The sequence below is a fragment of the Cibotium barometz genome, chromosome 48, assembly GCF_041138505.1.
Source record: "Cibotium barometz isolate CiBa-2024 chromosome 48, ASM4113850v1, whole genome shotgun sequence".
Lineage (NCBI taxonomy): Eukaryota > Viridiplantae > Streptophyta > Polypodiopsida > Cyatheales > Cibotiaceae > Cibotium > Cibotium barometz.
The window spans coordinates 5,463,816-5,486,829 of NC_141093.1; the positions used below are offsets into that span (position 1 = coordinate 5,463,816).

The following is a 23,014-nucleotide window of genomic DNA, read 5'->3' on the forward strand; positions in this document are numbered from 1 at the left end:
CATTTCATTTCATTTCATTTTCAGTTGTTATTAAGTTGTCCATTTAAATTGTGATATTTAAGTTGTGCTATTACGCGTGTGGGTGTCCAATGGAGTCTATTCCCACTTGACGGGATCGGTTTCAGCATCCACTACCACATTCTTTTTGCCATCTACATGAACAATCTGAAAGTGAAACATGGACAAAAAGTTTGCCCATCTCATATGCTTCTCTGAGAGCTTCGTTTGAGTAAGGAAGTATCGAAGAGTTTGATGATCACTCTGAACAATGAAATCAGCCCCAAGAAGATAATGCTTCCAAGTAGAAAGAGCATGAATAATCGCAAGAAGCTCCTTCTCATATACTTGTAGATTCCTTTCTGTTGGTGACAGAGTTCTACTCTCATAAGCAATAACATGTCCTTCCTGCATAAGAACAGCTCCAATGCTATTCCCGCATGCATCACACTGTACCACAAAAGGTTTATGAAGATCCGGTAAAACCAAAACTGGACTAGTGGTTAGCTTTTCCTTAAGCTTGTTGAAAACTTCCACTTCCTTTACTGTCCATCGGAATTTTACATCCTTCTTGGTTAGGGGATGTAAAGGTGAAGCAAATTTTGCAAAGAATCGGATAAATCTCCTGTAATATGAACAAAGTCCTAAGAAACTTCTCCCATCATGAATAGTTTGTAAATCCGGCCAATTCTTTATCGCTTCAACTTTTGCTGGATCCATCTTGACGCCATCCTTAGACACTATGTGCCCAAGAAAGTGAATCTCTTGCATGAAGAATTCACTCTTCTTTCCATTGACAACCAACCTATGCTTTTTAAGTTCCTCAAAGACTTTGGTCAAATGCTCCCAATGCTCCTTCTCTGAGTGAGAAAACACAATCATATCATCAAAGAAAGTGCTCACAAAAGCATGGTGGGGGTCGAAAAATCCGATCCATCATCCTGTTAAAAGTCGCAGGAGCATTCGTAAGACCAAAAGGCATGACCAAAAACTCATAAAGTCCAAAAGTTGTCCCGAAAGCTGTCTTGTGCACATCTTCTGGCCTGATGCGAATTTGATGATATCCACTCTTCAGATCAATGCGAATGAAGTAAGCTGCTCCTTGTAATCGATCCAAAATATCATCGATTCGAGGTATAGGGAATCTATTCTTGATGGTAATCTTATTCAGTGCCCTGTAATCAATGCACATCCTCCAAGAACCATCTTTCTTTTGTACCAAAAGCACTGGTGAACAATAGGGTAAAGAGCTCGGTTGAATCAACCCTTTGTCCAACAGATCACGCACTTAGCTCATAATCTCCTATTGTTGGGTTGCACTCACCCTGTAGGGTGGCTTATTCGGTGGTGAACTTCCAGGAATCAAATCAATCCCATGATCCTCAAGCCTAGCAGGCGGCAATTCCCCTGGCAAAGCCTCTGAAAAACAATCTTGAAAACTTTTGAGAAAATCCAATCTTTCCTTATCCAGCTCAGATAGGTTAGTATCTTGATTCTCTTTAACAAACAGTAAGTAAACAGAAAGATGTTTCTTTATTAGACGAAAAATAGCCGAGGCCGATACAACAGGAATAGATTCCCCTTTAAGCTTTACATCAAGAGTGTGTTCTTTATTCTTATTAGTGAGAGAGATTTTCCTGTTGAAAGTATCTACCACCGCTTTAACCTTATGGCACCAAGGCATACCCAACAAAACATCACAACCCTCCAAAGGCATAATGAAGAAGTTATCCTCTCTGTCCGTGTAAGTCTGCACACTGAGACGGAGTTTCCCAATGATCGGTGTAACCTCAACCGAATGTCCAGGACAAGCCAAAGTAGCCTCATGTAACACACCCATCTTCTCTGGTTTGATGCCCAACTTTGCTACAAGCTCGGGGGTGATGAAGTTCGCACGAGCCCCAGTATCGAAGAAGATAAAAACCTCTTGATATCGAAGTCTTCCCCATGCTCTGCATAACTCTGAAAATGCATCCCCTTGCTTCATCCCTATCAAGTCAGGTACTAGTGTCATGTGCACAGTGTGTAACTACCGTGTGCTACACGCACACAAGACTAGCTTCGAGGTTTGGGGAAGCTTGGAGCTAGGCAGGCTGATTGACGAGCTGAGTTAGGGATAAACTAACAGGCGGGCACCCAGGTATGGACGGGCGGGCGCCCAAGTGTGGACGTCCGATGATCGGCCAAGAGCCTGTAAAAGGGTGGCGAAGGTTAGTTATTGGGATATATAGAGTCTCGCGAGTTTGTGAGAGCTCTATGGTCTTGGAGCTTGGATCTAGTGCAGACGTGCACCTGCTTTACGCAGCCGAGGCCGACAGCAATCTCGAGGCTCGCGAGGGCAGCTTCGTGGCGGTATGGGACGTCGCGAGGAGGAGATTGGTCGGTACGTCAACCTAATTAGCTCAGCTCGTGGCTCGGTGGGGACAACCAAGACTGTGGGCTTGCCCACGGCTGTCATGGTTGGGAGGTGAGTCAGGCCTGCACCCCCTTGTTGGTTGTTTGTTTGTTTGCAGGTTTCGAGTTTCGTACCAAGAACGATCATGAGGAGATCCGGTGGGGATTTGACAGCGGTATCAGAGCATGCCTCGTGAACGAGCAAGTCGGTAGGTAGAGAAGATGAGGTCGAAGAAAGGTAAGTGTTAAAAAAGCTTGCTGTTTTGTTTATGCATACTGCTGTTTTTTCAGAATAGTACGTGCTTTTTCATCAAAGAAACCCGTGAGATGAGGGTGTAGGTAGATCGTAGGGTCGTTTGCTTTGCAAGAAGGCTGAAGATTCAAGTTTGTGCAGTCGCATGAACGAGTCGAGAGAGAAAACAGAAAAAAAGCATGTTCGTTTGCTTTTGGTTGCACGTATGAGAGCGAGGAAGAGAGAGAGAGAGAGAGAGAAAGCGTGAGAGGCGAACGTTGCAGTGCTGGTCGTGACGTGTTGCAGGTGGGCAGACATGCGAGCAGGCACCCAGGCCCAAGCCTACGTTGGCTTGTGGCCAGGCCTACCCAGGCGGCCAGCAGGCTGGCGGGCGCCTAGGCCTACGTAGCAGCTTCGTGGCGGTATGGGACGTCGCGAGGAGGAGATGCTTCCAATCCAGATTCAGGACTACAAAGATACTCTGGAATGCTATGTTATGCACCTAGAAAATGTAGACTTGTTATTAGGGATTGAGTGGTTTAAGACTCTTCGAGTCCAGATAGATTGGTCTAGTTATATTTTTTCTTTTCAGCATAGGGACATCCAGTATAGTATTTTAGGTGATTGTATTCATCTCTCTCAGGGACCTCTTGTAAATACAATTGATTTTGGAAATATAATGGATTCTTCTTTGTATACTGCTTTCCATTGTGTATTGATTCCACTTTCTTCCTTTTCTCATCCCTTCCATGGATGTCAATGAATTAAGTGTGTTTGAAAGCAAAGAATTACAGAAGATACTTGATTCGTTTCACGACGTATTTCCTAAGGAACTGCCATCGGGTTTACCACCTGAACGGGCAGTAGATCATCGTATTGACTTGATCCCTGCTGGTGCTCATCCTGTCAGTATTCCACCTTACAGGATGAGTCAAGGTGAGGAAGATGAGTTGGCTAAACAACTCGAAGATTATTTGAGGATGGGCCAGATCCGTCCGAGTAAATCACCTTGGGGTGCACCTGTGTTGCTTAGGAGAAAGAAGGACAATAGCTGGAGAATGTGTATAGATTACAAGAGATTGAACAAGCTGACAATTAAGAACCGTTATCCTCTCCCTAGATCAGATGACCTGATTGACCGGTTAGCAGGAGCGAAATATTTCACGAAGATAGATTTACGTACTGGCTATCACGAGATACGTATTCAAGAAAGGCATGTGGAAAGAACCGCCTTTCGGACTAGGTATGGCCATTATGAGTTTCTCGTATTACCTTTTGGGTTAACCAATTTCCAGTCACTTTCCAGCAAATGATGAACGATCTTTTTCGTGAACATTTGGGGAAATTTGTGGTGGTGTTCCTAGATGATATTTTGATATATAGTCGTACTCTTGAGGATCATGTTAGACACCTCCCGATTGTCTTATCTATTTTAAGACAGAATCGACTATATGCTAAGTTTTTTTTTTTCCGAGAAAAGATCCTTTCATTAGTTATATAAAAACGCCCGAAGGGCTACAAAAGATCTCTCCTGCTCTTAAGAGAGAGAAGAGTAGTGAATACATCATGGCAGCCCGGGAGACTCTCCCTAGGTGCTGCAAAATACAAGCATCAGTATAAAAAACTGAGCGGCTAAATCATACAATAGGGGGGGGGGGGGAAGAGCCAAACAGGTGGCCTGTAGTGCCAACGGGGGCATCCCGTGTGTAAGGTGTAGAACGGGCCACAGCGCCAAGTGGTGTGAAAGGCTTGGCGCCGTAAGATCGCCTCATCCGAGTCTCCCCGGATGCGGTCGTACTGTCCTCGCAGGGTGTGGATCAACTCCTGCCAAATCCCCCGAACAGTCTCTGCTGGTGGCTCTAATCTCCCCTCAAAGGCCGTAAAGCACCGGGCCCTCCAGGTGAACCAGATAGTGAGGCTGCTGAGGAGCTCCCATCGTAAATCCCTCTCCTGTGTCCAGCTGGCGGACGAGAAATCCGGTGCCGGAACCAGGCGAGGCTGGCCCCTAATAAATCTGATGGCCTGACTGTCCTGCTCCATCTCATAGCCCATAGCAGGCCCTGACGAAGTCGACCAAGCAGCGGCACCCCACGTAAACATACCCTCTGGAGAGAGGGGGGCAAGAATACGCAGTATCCGCAGCCAAATCTGCTGTGCCTGAGGGCAGTCCCAAAGGCAATGTCTCTGTGTCTCCATAGGGTGGCCGCATCGGACGCAGGCCGCCGGAAGACCGCTGTAAACAAGCCAAGTGCCAACTGCTGAGCCCCTGTGGGCGACCAGCCACTGAAAAGCCGAGATCCTGCGGGCCTGCCGACTAGCCCAGAGCCGAGCCCAGAAATCCTCCAGGAACTCCTGTGAGAGTCCCTGCAATCGCCAATGCCCCGCTGCCGTTGGAGAAACCGTCCTCCTCGCTGTCAAAATATGTCGTCCCAGCCGAACAGTATACTGGAAAAAGGTGATCTCTGTGGCCTCAAGGGATGCATAAGGATCATGCCACTCGTACTCCCCGGGGTCCCACTGTAGCCGGGCCAAGGGGCGCGTTGCATATGCCCATATGCGCCAATCCGGGAGCACATCAGCAGGGTCGGGATCAATATGCCACTTCCGAGAAGCGGCAGCCACTACCCGAATCCTCTGGAAGGTGCACTCTGCAACCAAAGGCGACTCCACCTCCACTCTCTGGAGTCTGCCCTCATCCTGAATCTCATAGTAGAGGCATCTGCCATCCTCAGTGCTAGCTCTGACAGCAATCAGGATCTCCAACTGCGTAAAGGCTCCCATCCACCGTGGGGCCACTGGCTTGAGAGGTGTGAACCACTCCTCTGTAAGTGCCTCCTGAATTTCATCCCTCATAATCAACCCCCCTCTGAAGTGACTCAGCCTCTCCACCTGGATCTCCTCTGGTAGACTGCAGAAAGCTTGCCAGTCTCCAAAACTACGAGCTGGGCCTGCCGCTAAAGGTCCCCAGGCTAGACGAGGCCGAGAACCCAGCATATGACCCTGCTCCGTACGAACCGCTGGGCTCCAGATGAGCGGCTGCCTGGCCCGCTCCTCAACACAAGAAGGAGGCCGCTGAGAGAGCCCCGGTCTCAGCAGCTCCCAAGCTCTCAGGATACTCAAAGCAAATCTGTCCTCCCATCCTCTACTGAGGCCTGTCCTCCTCATCTCTATGAAGATCCAGCGAATCTCTGGTGCCCAAGTACCCCCTGCAGGGGGCGCCCGAGCCTGCAGTCGCTGCAAGAGGAGCTCTTTCCAAGGCTCAGCGCCTGGAAGCAACCCCCGAACAATAAGCTTCTCCAATAAGGCTCTACTCTGATCGACTGGATCTATAATACCCAAACCGCCCTGAGCCAGCGGAAGTGTAATAACTGCCCATGCAACCTTTGCCCGAGCTGGCTGACCGTCCCGCCCAGACCACAGAAAGTTCCTGATCAGCCTCTGTACCTGGCTGATGCAAGAGCTTGAGAAAATCCAGCAAGACGTAATGTACCACACGGTCGCTAACAGCACCTGATTTGCCACCACCACCCTCCCAGCCAAGGATAGTCGAGCTGTACTCCAATACAATAGCTTCTTCCGAATGCTCAGAAGAAGCGGGGCAATCTGCTGCTCTGGTGACAAATCGAGGCCAATCTGGCATCCCAAATACCGCACTGCTGTGCCTGGAGGAATCCATCTAAAACCGGGGTCCGGGCTCCATGCCGGAGTGGGAGCACTACTGATCCAAAAGGCCACTGTCTTGCGCCAATTGATCAATGCTCCCGAAGCTGCACTAAAAACCTGGAGCGACTGCTCAGCCCGCATAAGATTGGCCTCTTGGCCATGCAAAAATAAGCCCGTGTCGTCTGCAAACTCAGCATCAAGCAAATCCTCCCCCCGGACTGGGAGCTGAAGTCCTCTCAAACCAACCTCCTCTGCCGTCAAATACATACTCATAGCCTCCGCAAAGAAGAGAAAAAGGAAAGGGGCGAGAGGACACCCCTGACGGACTGATCTGGTCAGCTCAAAACTCGGCCCCCGACCTCCTGCAATCAGCACCTGGCTGCGAGCTGTGGAATACAAAGCTGCCACCCCTCTGATCCATCCTGGCTCAAAGCCCAGGCGAAGCATAGTGCCCTCTAAGAATCCCCAATCAACTCTATCGTATGCCTTCTCAAAATCGAGAAGCATCACGACCAAGTCCTCGCCAAGAAATCTAGCTCGGGCCGTCGCCTCCCAGAAAGTAAAGATGTTGTCAAGGATACTGCGCTCCTTGACAAATCCTGTCTGAGTAGCATGAATCAACTCCCCCAGGAAGGGCTGGATCCTCAAACTCAAGGCCTTTGCTAAGACCTTTAGACAGTATTGAGGATCGTAATAGGCCTCCAATGCCGAATGTCATCTGATACTCCCTCCCCCTTGGGGATAAGATAGATCAAGCCCTCTGAAAAGCTCTGTGGCATCACCCCAGTGTCCAAAACATGCTGAAAGCCCCTGCGGAGGCCTGGCCCCAAAAGGTCCCAATAGCGCATAAAAAAGGCCGGCGTCAGTCCGTCCTCCCCTGGGCAACTATGTCGCGGCAGGACCCTCAAGGCCTCGGCAAGCTCAATCTCTGACAGAGGCGCACCTAGAACTGTACGCATATGGTCTGTGACCCTCCTCTGCACATGGGCCCACACAGTCTGTCTGCAAACATCTCGATCCTCAGTGGCTGGCTCCGCTGAAAGCAGGTCACTATAAAAAGCAGTGGCAATGGCTCTGATCTCCCCGAGCTCAGTAGCTACCGATCCATCCGGTCTACCAAGCTGGCAGACTCTTGCTCGCGCATGACGGGGTCCAGTGATCTCAAAAAACTCCCCAGTCACTCTATCACCAAGCTGCGTCCACTGAGAGGCCTGACGACGATAGTAAAACTCATGTCTCTGCTCCTCTACCTCTCTAACCTCCTGGCGTGCCTGGCTCAACTGGGACGCCACCCACTCACATGCAGGCTGCTGCTCCTGAAGGCGCTGTAGCGAAGCAAGGCTGCGTCTCAGCCGTTGCTCCCGCTCGCGAATCTCTCCCAGACGTGTCAAAGCTGCAGCGTGCAAAAAAGAGCTAAGATCAATGAGTCCCTGGGCACACTGGCCCGCTGCATCTTGGTCAGAGCACTGACTATCATGCCAGATCCTCTCAATATCCTCAGCGAGACTGGGATCTGCAAGTACCCTCTCTGGGATCCTCAACTGCAAGCTGGGCTCTCGTGTCCCCTCCTCCAATGTCAATATAACTGGCGCATGATCTGAAAATGAGGTGCCAGCGAGAATGCCGACGGAGCCCCCTCGCTCCCCTAACCAATCGCCCACATAAAAGCGATCAATCCGTGATAGATTAGTCCCTCCCTGCCGGCGGTCCGACCGAGAGAAACTAAGACTGTCCTGAGACCGGGAGAAAGCCCCATGCTGCCATGCATCAGTGATCCTCAGTGACATGCAAAACCGGTCCCAAGCTGCAAGCTCCGTGCCGTGCACTGTAACATGACTGCCTCCCACCCTATCTGCCGGGTCCTCAAGCATGTTGAAGTCTCCCCCAACACACCAATGTGCGGCCTCTGGCAATGCATCTGTAACCTAAGTCCAGAACTCTGCTCTGGCACTAGCATGATTGGGCGCATAGATGTTGAGCACACCCAATAGCTCATCATGCATCCTCAGAATGACATACTGTGCTCTACCAGGCACAATGATCCCTCGATCCACAATGGCCTGCCGCCATACATCTGCAATAACCATGCATACTCCTCCCTGTCCACCCAAAGGACCAAACCCTGCAGACCAAAAAGTGTCCCATCTACCAGGCATCACCGAACCATATCTCCGGATCCTGCTCTCACCCAAGTGGTGCTCCTGCATCATCAAAATGTCAATGCTGCCACCAACCAGGCATCTTTGAAGCTCCTGCCTCAAGCAACCTCGATAGCGTATAAAGTGTGCTCCGCCAAGGCCCTGTACATTCCATGAGATGATCCTCATGGATGCCCTGCTGAGGTGGATGCTGTCTCAGCCGTGCGGCGGGCCTTCGCAAGCGGCTTGGATGGAGAGTAGTCCCCATCCGAACGGCTGCGAATCCGCCCACCCGGTGTACTGCAAGAATCCCGGATCAGGCGCCAGTGGCTGTGGCCCATGGCGACTGCCTCCTGCCCTGACAGAGAAACCTCGTGTATACTCACATATCCAGGGTCGCGTGCCAAGTCTGCCACTATGCGCACGACCAGATGCCGAATCCCTGAGGTATCCACACTCCCGGGATCCATGAAAAAATGAGCCAACTCCCAAAGTCGGCCTATCACATCTGTCACCTCCAGATCGCTCATGTGGTGAGAAAACTCAACTGCCTGAGTCTTCAAAGTGCTGAGAGCGAGCTCTAGAGTCCACTCCCGATCACAAGGTCCACATAGAGGGAACGAGAAGGCCACCGCTGAGTCTAGTGCCTCCTCCCCGCGGGCCGGAGGTATCACTACATGGACTCGAATGGGTGCTGGCTCATGGGGGCCCTTTGCTCCAAAAAGCCGTGTAAAGGTATAATCAAAGGCCTCCGAGCGCTGTCTAATGCCAAGGCGACTCAACCGACTGCGGATAGATGAAATCCGTGAGGCTCTAATCGGCATAGGTCTCCTCTGTGATGCTCGAACTATATGCTAAGTTAAGTAAATGTGAGTTTTTTATGACAAACATCATTTACTTGGGACACAAGATCACTAGAGATGGATTGAGTATTGACTATGACCGAGTTCAGAAGGTTCTGGACTCGCCTATACCGCGAAGAGTGAAACAACTTCGTTCTTTTCTCGGTTTTGTTGTTTTTCTTCGGAAATCTGTGCGGGAGTACTCTCAGCTCACACTACCGATGACCGACTTATTGAAAGGTCGTGGACGTAAGTCAAATCAGCCTATCACTTGGAATAGCGATTTGGATATGGCCTTTAGACTTTTGAAAGATAAAGTCAAGGAAGCACCTATCTTAGCATTACCCGATCCTAGTCGGTCTTATGTTCTTGAAACTGATGCCAGTGACTATGCTATTGGGGCTGCTCTATTTCAAGATGGTAGACCGGTTGCTTTTGAAAGTAAAAAGCTAGACGACACTCAATCTCGTTGGGCCAACCCTTGAGAAAGAGCTTTATGCTGTGATTCATGCTCTCAAGGTTTGGAGACATTATTTATATGGCTCCAAGTTTGTGGTATTGATTGATCATCAGTCAATCAAGTATGTGTGTGATGCGGATGATTTGAGAGGAAGGAAAGCTCGTTGGGCTGAGTTAATGCAAGATTTTGATTTTGAGATCCGTTATCGGAAAGGGTCCATGAATAGTGTTGCAGATGCGCTTAGTCGAATTCGAGAGGTGAATACTTTGTCGTTCACCGAGATTTCTACTGACTTATTTCAGCCATTGAGAGGGCTTTGCAGGACTGATAGTTATTTTGGTCCATTTTGGTAGAAGATCCAGGATGGGAGCTCATTGATTGACCAAGACTCAATGACTTAGCAGTCTACCATTCAGGCTGCAGGAGGCCAGTGGATGATTCGGAATGGTTTACTATTCCGTAACGACAAAATTTGTATACCACAGATCCCGGACATTAGGTCCAAGATTCTTAAGGAGTGTCACGACGTCTCTTCTGCTGGACACCCTGGGGTACACAGGACGCTATCGTTAGTGAAACACACTTTTTATTGGCCAAAGATGAAAGGGTATGTAGAAGATTATGTTCTCAAGTGTCAAATTTGTCAGGCAAATAAAGCTGAACACTTTAGATAGGCTGGATTGTTGCATCCTTTGCAAATTCCAGGTAATAAATGGGAAAGTATTTCCATGGATTTTATTACCGGATTGCCAAGAACACATCAAGGCCACGATTCTATTTGGGTTGTGATAGATCGCTTGACAAAAATGGCTAGATTTTTATCGACCCGGAAGACTATTACAGCTACGCAATTAGCACGGCAGTTTATTGAGCAATTGTTTAGACTGTACGGGTTACCGCAGGACATAGTCAGTGATGGGGACTCTAAGTTTACGAGTGATTTTTGGAAACTTGTTTTTGAGAAGTTGGAAACAACTTTGAATTTGAGTTTCTCTGATCATCCTCAATGATGGCTAGATTGAAAGAGTGAATCAGATTTTGGAGGATATGCTTCGAGCATATGTATCCTAAAGACAGAGTTCATGGGAGGATTATCTTCCTATGTTAGAATTTGCATATAACAGTACTAAGCATACGAGTACAGATTTTAGTCCTTTCATGCTTATGTATGGTTTTCAATCTAGATCACCTGTTACAGTAGGATTCTCAGGACTTCAGCATGATGCAGCACGTAATTTTTTGCGAGATATGCAGGAAATGTTACGAGACAGATTTTATTCTAATAGACATCGTTCACCCAGAGAGTTCTTTGAAGGAACGATGGTGTATTTGCGAGTTTCGAAACATTCCGAGACTTTACGGACAGGTCGATCTCCGAAATCATCCCCTAGATATTGTGGACCATTTCGTATTACACGAAGGATTGGTTTAGTTGCATATGAATTGGATTTGCCTTCTCATGTGAAAGTTCATCCTGTATTTTATGTCAGTAGACTTAAAGAAGTACTGGGTGGAACGGACCAATTAGTTACTCAAGAAATCATAGATGTCGAAGACATGACATTTGTTCCGCACGAACCTGAAAAGATTCTTGGATTTCGTGAAAGAAGATTGTGTAATACGCTTATCACGGAATACAAGATCAAGTGGAAGGATCGTGTTGAGGAGGACGCTACATGGGAGACATTGACTACTCTTCAGAGAGATTACCCTGGCTTTTTAGTGAGCTCAGGAGTGAGCTCTTAGAGGAAGGGGAGTATGTCATGTGCACAGTGTGTATCTACTGTGTGCTACATGCACACAAGACTAGCTTCGAGGTTTGGGGAAGCTTGGAGCTAGGCAGGCTGATTGACGAGCTGAGTTAGGGATAAACTAACGGGCGGACACCCAAGTATGGACGGGCGGGCGCTCAAGTGTGGATGCCCGATGACCGGCCAAGAGCCTATAAAAGGGTGGCCAAGGTTAGTTATTGGGATATATAGAGTCTCGCGAGTTTGTGAGAGCTCTATGGTCTTGGAGCCTGGATCTAGTGCAGATGTGCACCTGCTTTACGCAGCCGAGGCCGACAGCAATCTCGAGGCCCGCGAGGGCAGCTTCGTGGCGGTATGGGACGTCGCGAGGAGGAGATCGGTCGGTACGTCAACCTAGTTAGCTCAGCTCGTGGCTCGATGGGGACAGCCAAGACTGTGGGCTTGCCCACGGCTGTCATAGTTGGGAGGTGAGTTAGGCCTGCACCCCCTTGTTGTTTGTTTGTTTGTTTGCAGGTTTCGAGTCTCGTACTAGGAACGATCACGAGGAGATCCGGTGGGGATTTGACAACTAGTCCAGCAAACGGTTTCTGTTTCTTTGCTCTAGGCTCTTTCTGTGAATCATCTGCGTTTTTAGGTGCTCTCTTCGGACACCTATAGTACCGATGCCTTGCTTCTCCACAAGAGAAACATTTGTTGCCAGCTATAAGCTCTTTCCTTTCTTCATCTGTCCTTTGAGGTAAAGGCTAAATTTTTTTCTTCTTGGATTGCCCCTTCTCTCGTGGTTCAGTGTTTTTGGTCTCTTTCGATTCCTTTGATGCTTTCTTGGAGAAGAGACGTTGATCCTTGAATCCTGACATCTGACCAGTAAGCATGGCATATCCAGTCCGAGCATTTTCTATCATCTGAGTCATATTAATGACCTTTGTTTTGATGCAAAGCTCCTTGGAACACCCACAGCAATAAGTCTCTATCTGCTCAACCAATGACACGGGCCTAAAGGATGTGACCGGTAGTAGAGCATCCCAAAATTTCTTGTTATATTCTTCCAGATTGTTACAATCTCTGGAATCTAATCGATGCCAAGCTGTCATAACATCCATCTCAAAAGTCGGTGTCAACCATAAGGAAGAGAAGATTTGCTTGAACTCCACCCAAGTGCTAGGTGCTATTCCTTAATGAAGAAGTGTCGACCACCATTGAAGAGCATTACCCTTTAGGAAAGAAGTTGCCTTTCGTACCTTAGATGCCTTTGTGAAGTTACCACCAAAAAATGCCGCATCAAACTGTTGAATGAAGGTGAGAGCCTTCAAACGGTCCTTTGCACCACTAAAAGTATCAAACTTTACTGCAGCACCACCCTCTTTATAATCTTTTGGCTTCTCGCCTTGAACAAGATTATTACAGGGATGTGGTTTGAGAAGAGAATTGCCCACAGCATTAGATTCTATTCCCATCATACCACCTCCCATACTAGGCATACCAAAAGCACTTCCACCACCACCACCGTAAGTTCCATACATACTTCCTGGCATACCTCCATACATACCTCCATGCATACTTGGTTGCATGCCATAGCTCCTAGTCATGCCCATGTTGGGTACAACTGTCATGGAATGAAAGACAGAGCCTCCACCAAAGTAACGAGGATGAGAAGTATTGAAAGGGTTTCCATGGATAGGTGGGGGAAAAGAAGAAGAAGAATCAGGGTATGGCTGAAAATTTGGGTGGATGGGAGTCAAATGTTGAGGCTTAGCTTTTTTCTCAGACCCTTGCCTCCGTGGTTTGGAATCAATTTTGAAGTTTCGTGGGAAACGTGAGTCCTTTGCGAGTTCTATTAATTCCTCCATCAAACTCTGCAACTTTGCTTCATAGGTGGCATCATCATCTTCAAGCTCTGGCATATCGGAAGGTATTTCTTGCTCGCTTTCCTCGTCTTCATCGAAATAGTAGTTGTCCTCTTCCGAAGATAGATCCTTCATCTCCGCACTAGTTCTAGCCATAGAATTAAATGTGTCGACCACCGGCTCGCCCTCTTGAAAAAGTTGACGATGAATCCCGGCAATGGAACCTTGAAACCGGCCTTCGGGAACTTGACGGGCGGTGAACACACTTAATCACACTTTAATCACTTTATGAACTGGAATAATAAATTTGGAAGAAAAAGAAAATATTTAAGTGGAGCTAGAGTGCTCTTGCACAAAAGACCAATTGGCCCCAAAGCATGGCGCCCCCGCAAGTATTTATTTATCACTCAAGGTGGGCTTAGCCCTTGTACAATTCCCGAGAAGATTCCTCCTTGATCCACGGGGAGGAGATCTCCTTCAAGCTTTCACCCAAGATGTGTAGTGTGATACAAGAGCCTTGGCCCCCTATTTATACAAGTCTAGAGGTGAAAAGCTATGCTTTTCCCCCTTAGAGAGAAAAAAAACTATACAAGTGCTTTTATCTCATTCAAAAACTCTTTGAATATTTTCTATAACAAAAAAATAGGACGGCGCTAGCGTTTTCGAAAATCCCATGCTAGCGTTTTTTTTTCGATTTGCTGCCCGACGCTTTTTTTTTTCTCCATTGCGTTTTGCTGCCTGGCGCCCCACGCTTCGCTGCCGCCCATGCTTTTTTGCTGCCCACGCTGTATGCGCCTGTCCGCCTGCGTGGCAGCTAGCCGCCAGCGCTTCTGCTGCCCGCCTTGTGCTTCACTGCTGCGCTTCGCTTGCTTGCTGCCTGCGCTTGGCTCCAGGCGCTGCAGTGCAGCCAGTCACCTGTACACGTGCCATCGCCTGCAGCCAACCATATGATAGCGCCTGCATCAGCCACACGACAGCGCCACACGTCAGCTGCACCTGTACCTGATGGTACTTGCAGAGCTAACCCACAAGATGCCTCAGCTGATGCTCCTGCACAACAAGATAAGAGAAACACACATATACATGCATATGCACAAACATATGAGCATGCACACATGTACACACACACCAAACATGTATTTGAATCCACACACATGTACAGATGCATTTACTGGATTAAACATGATTAGTGAATGCTTAAACATGCTTAAAACATAATTAACTATGCTTACACCTACACGCTTCCCAAAGGATATGTGCAGCCAGCCATTCAGGAATCAGTCCCCCAGCACTATCTGTACACATCCCCGTACATCCATATTGTTGTTCGTTCAAGTGCCGATTTGATTTTCCGTACACATGTTGCACTTGGCCGTACTGCTATGCACTTGTCACATGCACACCTTCTGACGGTGCCCCGTAGACATGATTATTTCTTGCAACCTCCTAAAGGGAGACTGTATATGGGCAACCTGGAGCAGTTTTGGGAGCCTAAATGCCTGTTATTGTTATCATATTGTGCCCAACTTGTGTCCAAACTATGGCTTGGGAACCTGTTGGGCTGCCAAAACAGCCCCAAAAAGACCACTCTCTCCCATGTACTTTGCCTAGAAGACAACTGCAAGTAAGAAGCATGTCCATGTGTGTTACAGGACTGAGTATTTTACCTCTTTGTCTAGATATATGCAAGTTGATTTGCTCCAATGTCCAAAAGCACACAATATTTTCCAAAATTGGCTCTACACAAAATATTATTTGTAAAAGCTTGTTAAACACATTATAATTGAAGTATTAAGGTTCCTCACATATTTATTAATGTGTTGGGCAGGCTTTTACAGTAAATTGTGCGCCTTACACATTAATGAATGTGTACACATACCTTGTCAATGTACACAACTTTGACCACTTAAAATGCCATTAAATAGAAAAGGATTTTTGGTTGTAAAACCAAGTCAAAAGCCTGTAAACAGACAGGTTTATGCCACAGCTCTGAGGTTGCACCGTTTTGGGCGTCGCCAGCTCCTCGGGCACATTTACACATGTCAAACAGGCATGGTCCAAACAACATTCATTAAAACAGGGTACACACACACACACACACATCCACGTGCATATGCACACACACAGATTGCATTGAACAATCTCCTTTCTTATTGCTTGTATTTAGCCTTGGGCCTGGGGTACAAATATCATCATATACCCCAAAAAGATGTTCCTTTGGTCTGATGTGTGAAACTGTAATATTAACCCAAAGAAGTCTATGGTTGGTTCCTAGGTATTAAACCATGATATAACCCGACACAATCCACGAGTCCCATGGTACAAAACCATCATATTGTTAGCAGTCATCTCTTGTCTGTACATTACACACTAGGGCCTCTGTTGTGGGTGTGCCCGCCCATTAGGTGTTTCTCCAGTTTTCCCCTGTTTTTCCATGTATTTTCCCCTATCTTTGTGTGGACATGGGGCTGTTGTGCTACCCGACTTGCTCCTTTCTGTTGGCCGACTGGTCATCTGCCTCCCAACCTATTGTACAGTGCTGGCCGGCTGAGTTTCTCTGGCCGACTGTGGTATTTTCTGGTTGTGAGCAGATGGGGCTGCTGTTGGCCTGTTTTGGGCTGCCGACCAGCAGCCCAGGGCCATATATATAGAGGGCCTGCCCCCTACACTCCATAGTTATTCGGTATTGTACTGGATCTTGTATATAGAGCAGAGTTCATACAGCTTCTCTCTCTCTCTCTCTCTTGTTTGGGTTTGCTCTTCTTCACATAGTCCTGTGTTTTCAGGCTGGTGGTTCTCTTGCATTTGCTCATCTTCATCGTGGGGTGTTGCTACGTTGTGCTCTTAGTTGTTTGTCTCATATCCGTTGCGTATTCTGACATGGTATTAGAGCCCCAGGTGGCCAGTATATTCTATATAGTACAGAAAGTACGATTCTTGGCAAGCCATAGGCTGCCCCTTGAAAAGGTTGAAAACCCTAGTCTATGACCCAATCCCAAAAGGGGACCAAATGCCTAACAATGACCTTGGCATAGCCTTTTATAGGCTCTCCTGATGCAAGGAACCTGGCTGACCTGCTGTTGGCCAGCAGATAAATCCACCTGACCTGCTGTCGGCTAGCTATAGTGGCTTCAGGCCGACAGCCTTCTAGTCTTCCCTGGGTTCTCCTACACACTCTTGAGCCTGGCTTATGCCCTAAACTTCTGTTTATGCTGCTGCCCTTCAGGGATTAGCTCAGAGAATAGTATGTACATGTCATGCACATGACATCATGGTACAACACCATCATTTAACCCAAAAGAAAAATAATGAAAAATGTCATGGTAGTGACAAATTTTGTGTTTGATATTTGATGTGCCATTAAGAAGAGAAAATCTGTATAGTCCTCACTGTGCACATGTGCCTCCTTATTTCAGTGCTAGAGGCAAACCCTTGGAGGGAAGATTCAAAACCTGTTTATGTTCTTGCCCAAGAAGAGAACAAGCTTCTAACCATGCGAACAAGGAGAGCACGCAGGTGATTATAGTTTTTTTTAAAATTTGATTTGTTGAACCTAATTGTGACACACTGTTGTCAATATTTCTCTAACTTCTTTGTCCTCCATGTTGTTTTGTCGGGTTTTTTTCCTCACACTAGTGAAGTGGAGAATGAGCTGAGTCTTCTTTTTCCCAAACGGGGCAGCAGAAGGGGCTCTAATGGACTTCCTCGGTCGTCCTCTCCACCTTCTAAAAGTACAGCCACCTCTAATGACAACCGGTTTCGCATGGTTGTGGAGGACGTCCGTGAAGGGGTGCTGGTAACTTAGCTGACTTTTCATATATTGTCTCTTCTTGGTTGAGTATCACTTTTGCATGGTTGTCTACCATGTTTTTAGGAGCATCTTTTGTTTTGTTTTCTAATGGCAAGACCTAAGTTGGTAAGCTGCATCATCCTTTTCGAATCAGAAGTTTTTCATGATTATATTGTTTGATTGCAGGTATTTGAGGATGAGGAGGAAGCAACACAGTATTGCAGCTTGTTGGATGGGCAAGGGAAGGGTTGCATGGGTGTAGCCGAATTAGATGCTTCTGATGTACGTTCCACTTTACTCCTTGACCTGCAATATTTCATGGATTTATGGCTGTGCTCTAAATGTTTCTTTGGCTCTTAAAAATTGAGTCTTATGTGTGCTTTCAATCCTGATTCATTGATACTGGTGTCCATGATATTCGACCTGAGCTGTTTTGAATTACTTTCTACTAGAGAGTCAGTGAACTCTCTTTACTGCAAAAAAGTAGGCATTGTCCTAGGGCAATGCACCCTTGCCGACATTTTAGGCAAGTTTTATCCCGGGCATGTTAGAGGTCCATCATAATTTCAGAAAGTTGGCCAAAACATTGCATCAGTTCGAACATTGATGTGAAGAAGATTATTGAGCATCTGCTGGCATCCATGTTGCAGCATCTACTTGTCTTGTATACTGTCACCGGCAATGTTTGTTCTTTGACCAGAGTCGAGGAAGGTTGGTCATTGGCGATGGACTGGCATAACATCACGGCCTTCCTGGAGTGTGCTCAATCCTTTAGTGGGTGGTAGTTCTGTTATCAGAAGCTGTTAGGTCAGTTGACTTCAGTAAGTTCTTTCTAAGGGTTTACATGAGCAACAGTCACCATCCTTTGCGCATGAAGTTGGATTCTGGATAGTGGATAGGTTATCCTCTGGATGGAAACACAAGTATGAGATATTAATTAAGTTCAAAACATATTGACTTAACCATATAAAGACAATAGACTTAGATAAAACTTGAATAAGAAAATTATCAAATACTTTATACTGTGTAGGAGTATATTCCTAGTGCTTGAATCAAAGAAGCGCAAAAAAGGGGTCTGCTATGCCCTAACTACAATAAACAAGACAAGTAAACCATCATGAGAAAGAAGGCTCACACTAGGGGCCAAATGGGGGACACCCACTTTGTTGAGAGAACTTGTTGCTTTGTCAGAAGAGTTAGAATTGATCTCTACCATAAGAGATCTATCCCATTCAGTGATATGTTTACAAGTTGAAACTTCAACAGCTAAGATTGCAATTGGATTGCACATGAGATGACAGTTGGGCCAATAGCTTGAGCGGACTGATTTTAGGTTTTCAAAACAGCTTAGATTTAGGGCTGAAATCAGGCAAAAGCTTGAGCAAGAGAGGGGCCTGAGTTAGGGTTTCAAAACAGTGGAGATTTAGGGCTGCAAAAGGGCAGCAAGAGCGCTTTTAAAGTGGATGGAGATATAAGTGGACCATGGAGAGTTGAAAGAGTGGACCATGGAGAGTTGAAAGGAAAAGGTGGCTGGCTGCTGTGAAAGGTGTAGAGGCTATGGATGATAGTCATAGTTACCAGGAAACATCATTTCCCCACCTAAAAATGGTGAAACTCCGTTTCCCAACCTTACCGTTCCATTTCTCTGTTTCTCTGCTTCTAGTTTTTGTAATTTTGGTAGAAAAATAATCTGTCAAAGTCTCCATTACTGTTTGCTTAAGGATAAAACATTAGAATGGCTCAATCCAATATGAGATGTGTGAATACGGTGGTGAGAGATCCAAACTCAGATTGCCACTGTCAAAAATGGTCCTGTATCTTGAGGAGAAATGGGTCTCTTTCAGTTTGGTATTGCTGCGTGGGGGCGGGATCGATCTTGTTTGGAGGTCATGATGGAAACCCGGAGTGGTGGGAGTCTCTCTATGCAATGCTCTAATTTGGTTGGCCTGCATCTCCTTGTCGCCTAGCTCTCTTGCTAGGTGCGATCTGATGCTCGGGAGGAATGACATGAGGAATGTCTTGCTTTGGGTCTGGTCCTCCTGCCTCCTTTGATCCCTCTTGAGTTGTTCTGTATCCATGTATATCTCATGAGATAGAAAGAAAGAAAGATATATTAAGCGTCTACTAAAGACCCAATGGGCCTATAAGACCGTAATGTCCATGGCATATCTCATCATGGAATGGAAAATAAAAAACAGAGAGAGAGAGAGAGAGAGAGAGAGAGAGAGAGAGAGATTGTTGCCATTTGGGTATATGTAACATGCGGAAGCTTGATGAATAGAATCGGTTCTTCAATGGACAGAATTCAGCAAACTTTTGTGATGAAGATAACACACAAGATAGATAGATATGTGGATGGAGAGAGAGAGAGAGAGAGAGAGAGAGAGAGAGAGAGTGAGTTGGACACAGTATTGGGTCCCGAATACCCTCTGTATGCCCCCCACCACGGATGGTGTATTTGCTTTATTAGAATGATGAGAAAATAATGCAAATCTGGAGATCTTCTCGTGGCTGTAGACTTTTAGCCTGTAGATGATCTGACTCTTGACCTTCAAGCTTCACGTGTGCTTAGGCTCCCTTTGGCTGTCCCGGCCCCCTTGGAGTTCTTCAGCACTTCATGAATTATGAGACGACTAAATGATTTTCTAGCCTATGCTTTTATAGCACCTTCTAGATGCGATCGGTTGATATATGCAGGGGTCGATCTGTTTTATCAACTCCATGATCTGAATTAATGCCATACAATAGGCGCCTCTTTGCTCTATGCTCTGGCTGCCTTTTGGTATACTGTCCAGCTTGCCTCGAGTCTGGCCGCCTTCCAGTCTGGCTGCCCATGGCTGGCCACCTTTGCTGCCCAGGCCCTCCAGGCCTGGCAGACAGCATGCCCAGCCATGGGTTTGGCTGTGGGGCATTGGCCATGGGCCTCTTGGCCCCTAAGGTGGCCCACAAGGGTTACCCTCTTCTAGGCAAGGGTCTCAAATCCTTTTCTGAGGTAGCCCAAAGGGCTTCCCCTTTCTTCTACATGCAACTATATGCGGTCTGGTATCTGGCTACAAATCAAACACCTAGAACACCTGTCATCATTCCAGAGGGTGAACTCACAGTACAGAGTGGCACTGCTTCATGTGCAGGACTTGCACAGTTGACCAAGACCATGTACGGGACTTGTACACTTGACCTTGAATGCTTAGAGCTGACTAGTCCCGGACTGGGGCTCACAAGGAACTAGTTTCCACTCCAGGTCCTGCACTTGCTATACAGATATGTCCTCGTGGCATCAAGTGTGGGATACACGTGACAGTTTTAGACGTGAACAAAAGTAAATCTAGGTGTGGAGTAAATCTAGGTGTGGGGATTACACCTAGCAGTGAAGCTTTTTTACATGAAAGCAGCCATATTGTTAGTCTTTCTTTTCTTCTAGAGGGTGGGAGATATACTCTCTTCCTTTGATTGTACCATCAAAAGTTGTCCAAAATAGGGTTAAAGTTGGGCATTTGTATGCTTCATTCCCCTTGCCTCGGGTGTGCATAACTTGCATATCCATGATTATCCATTTGTTTCCCTGATATATACCCATGCTAGATCTTGTGAAGGTTTATTTATAAATGCATTGCCCCGGTAGTGTTGAGGCATTGGACTGTGTGTACATTACAGTTGCATGCCCCGATAGTGTGTACATTACAGTTGCATGCCTTGTAAATTGCAGGTAAGGTTTGTGACTTCATAGAAAGTTACAAGCAGGTAATAGTGTTGTGAGGATAGTATTTTGGGCAAGGCTGGTCTTGCAAAAGTCAAGGGCTTTCCCTAGAGTCTTGAAATCTCATTTTTCCCGAGAATTTGAAATCTCATGTTTAATGACAAACTTACTGTGGGTGCAGGTTTTTGCGCTGTGTAAGAACATTAGAGCTTTTGCTGTTTTGTTTCGACGAGGAAGGACTCCTCCATTACCAGAACGTTTGCAACTGAATCTCAAGGCACGAAAGCGGTCTTTAGAAGATTGAAGAAGCTATAATTTCATTTTTTAGACCTGTTCATTGGAAATCTCACATCTGCTTAAGTGCTGGCGATTTGTTAGCGGTAGTAATCGTAAATATAGGCTGCTTCCGATACGAATATATGAAAATGGATGCAATTCTTTAATGATCTTTACTGGCAACGCAGACAGGTCACAGGCAGCCATTTGTGATCATGTAAAGCGATTGTCCTCGTCCCATTTGAGGACATATGAGTATAGGGTCTTTGGGGTAGGTAGTGAAAGGGACATTGCCAAGTGGAACATTGCAAAGCATTCTGGTGTTGTAAAAGATATCACTTTTTTTTTAGTGCCAAGATAATTGACTGAAGATAATAATTATTGAAAGTGGATGAGATTAAAGCATTCACCAATGGCCATCTGATCTATACCCCTCATACTTCAAGATCTTTACCAAAATTCAACATGTATTTTGAGAAATCAACAATTTTATTTTCAATCAGTTTTCTGATTCCTTTCACTGATTCCTACATAAAATAATTTGCAATCAATTTTCTAAATAACAAGATGCTCTCCCAAAGCAGTCTAAGTTTCACACATTCTTGGGTCTTCTCCCTGAGTAAAGAGAAAGCACTTTGAAACTGGGATGACTAATACAAGATGGCTACTAGTCCATCACCTAGCTTTATGTTCCCTCTGAGCCTGATGAGCTCAAGCGAGCTCTGCCATGATAGTAAGAACTTGCGATACATACCGCGCCCACACCTCAAAGGTGACATTGTGCTACGCTTGGCCTTGAGGGTCCACATTCGTGGTAGACATCTCTGCTTGTAGATCGTCTCTCCTGTGCAATGTGCCCAACGTTCTGCTTTTTGGACCCACTTTGCTGTTAGAAGCAGTCATCTTTGGATTTTTGACCTTGTTATAGCCTCTGGTAATGTTAAGTCTCACCCTTGATGGTGGTAGTTTCGTGTCTAGCATTCTACCAATCCGTAAGCTTGGTTAAGCCCTAGCTCTCCATCCTATGGGCCTTCGGTTAATTCATCCCCTAATCTTAGGCTTATTTGATCCCAAGTTAATAATGGGTTGGACATAGGCAAAATTAAGTTTTGTCAAAGTAATGCTCATATTTTTTAATGGGCACTATGAAAGATTTTGAAGGCCACCATATGGCATAAGAAGGTGTTAAACCAACTTTCCTATCAGCGATCACTTACCTGAAATCTCATGGGCATGAGAGGCAGCATGCAAATTCTTGGGTTTGGATGCTCAAATAGGTGGAAGATTACGCAACACCATGCATGCATACCTACAAGTACTATGATCTTTGCAAATAACCCCACATAACTAAGGATAAACATTGGTGCATAGATATTGATAATGTAAGGAGCTAAGGCTATACTTTTGGGGTCACATACAAATATGAAACATAATAACGAAGCTCTCCCTCCTCCCTCGGAATTTGTAGAGAGTTAAGTACATGTAATTACAATAATACATATTTAGATTGACAATATGGAAGGCCATTAACACAAGATTAAGACAAAAATAATGACAATTGTACTTGCATTGTCATCTCTACAACTAACAATACCAACAAAAACCAACAACCAAAGAAGGGTTCAATGGTACTATTAAATAAGAAGGGGATGATTCGGCTCGAATAGGCCCTATCTTTTATAAGATGATGCTAGAACATATAAAATGGCCTTCTTTACTATGAGCTTAATAGCTATTATCTAAACTACTTTCAAAGGTCACGACATTGTTACCCTTGACAATTGATTGTGCATTGCATTTTCTTGTGATCTTTGAGGTATTCTTTTGGACCTTTGATTCTGGTTCATTGGCCTTTTTAGTAGGGGCTACTGAAGCCTTTGGGGGCTTACATTTCTGGCTCTTTGGCTACTTGTTGCTTTCGAAGTTGAAG

At 46.1% G+C, this 23,014-nt stretch overlaps 1 protein-coding gene across 1 annotated transcript in view; it reads left to right on the forward strand.

The window, feature by feature from the left end:
- LOC147610737 (plant/protein) overlaps nt 1-21,586 on the forward strand; it is a 30,528-nt gene extending 8,942 nt beyond the window's left edge. Inside the window, exons 2-5 of the mRNA XM_086785207.1 lie at nt 16,738-16,837; nt 16,958-17,117; nt 17,298-17,393; nt 20,990-21,586. Coding sequence (XP_086641333.1) covers nt 16,738-16,837; nt 16,958-17,117; nt 17,298-17,393; nt 20,990-21,112 — 479 coding nt within the window. The 3' untranslated portion in view covers nt 21,113-21,586. The remainder of the gene's footprint in view (nt 1-16,737; nt 16,838-16,957; nt 17,118-17,297; nt 17,394-20,989) is intronic.
- Nucleotides 21,587-23,014: the final 1,428 nt, after the last annotated feature.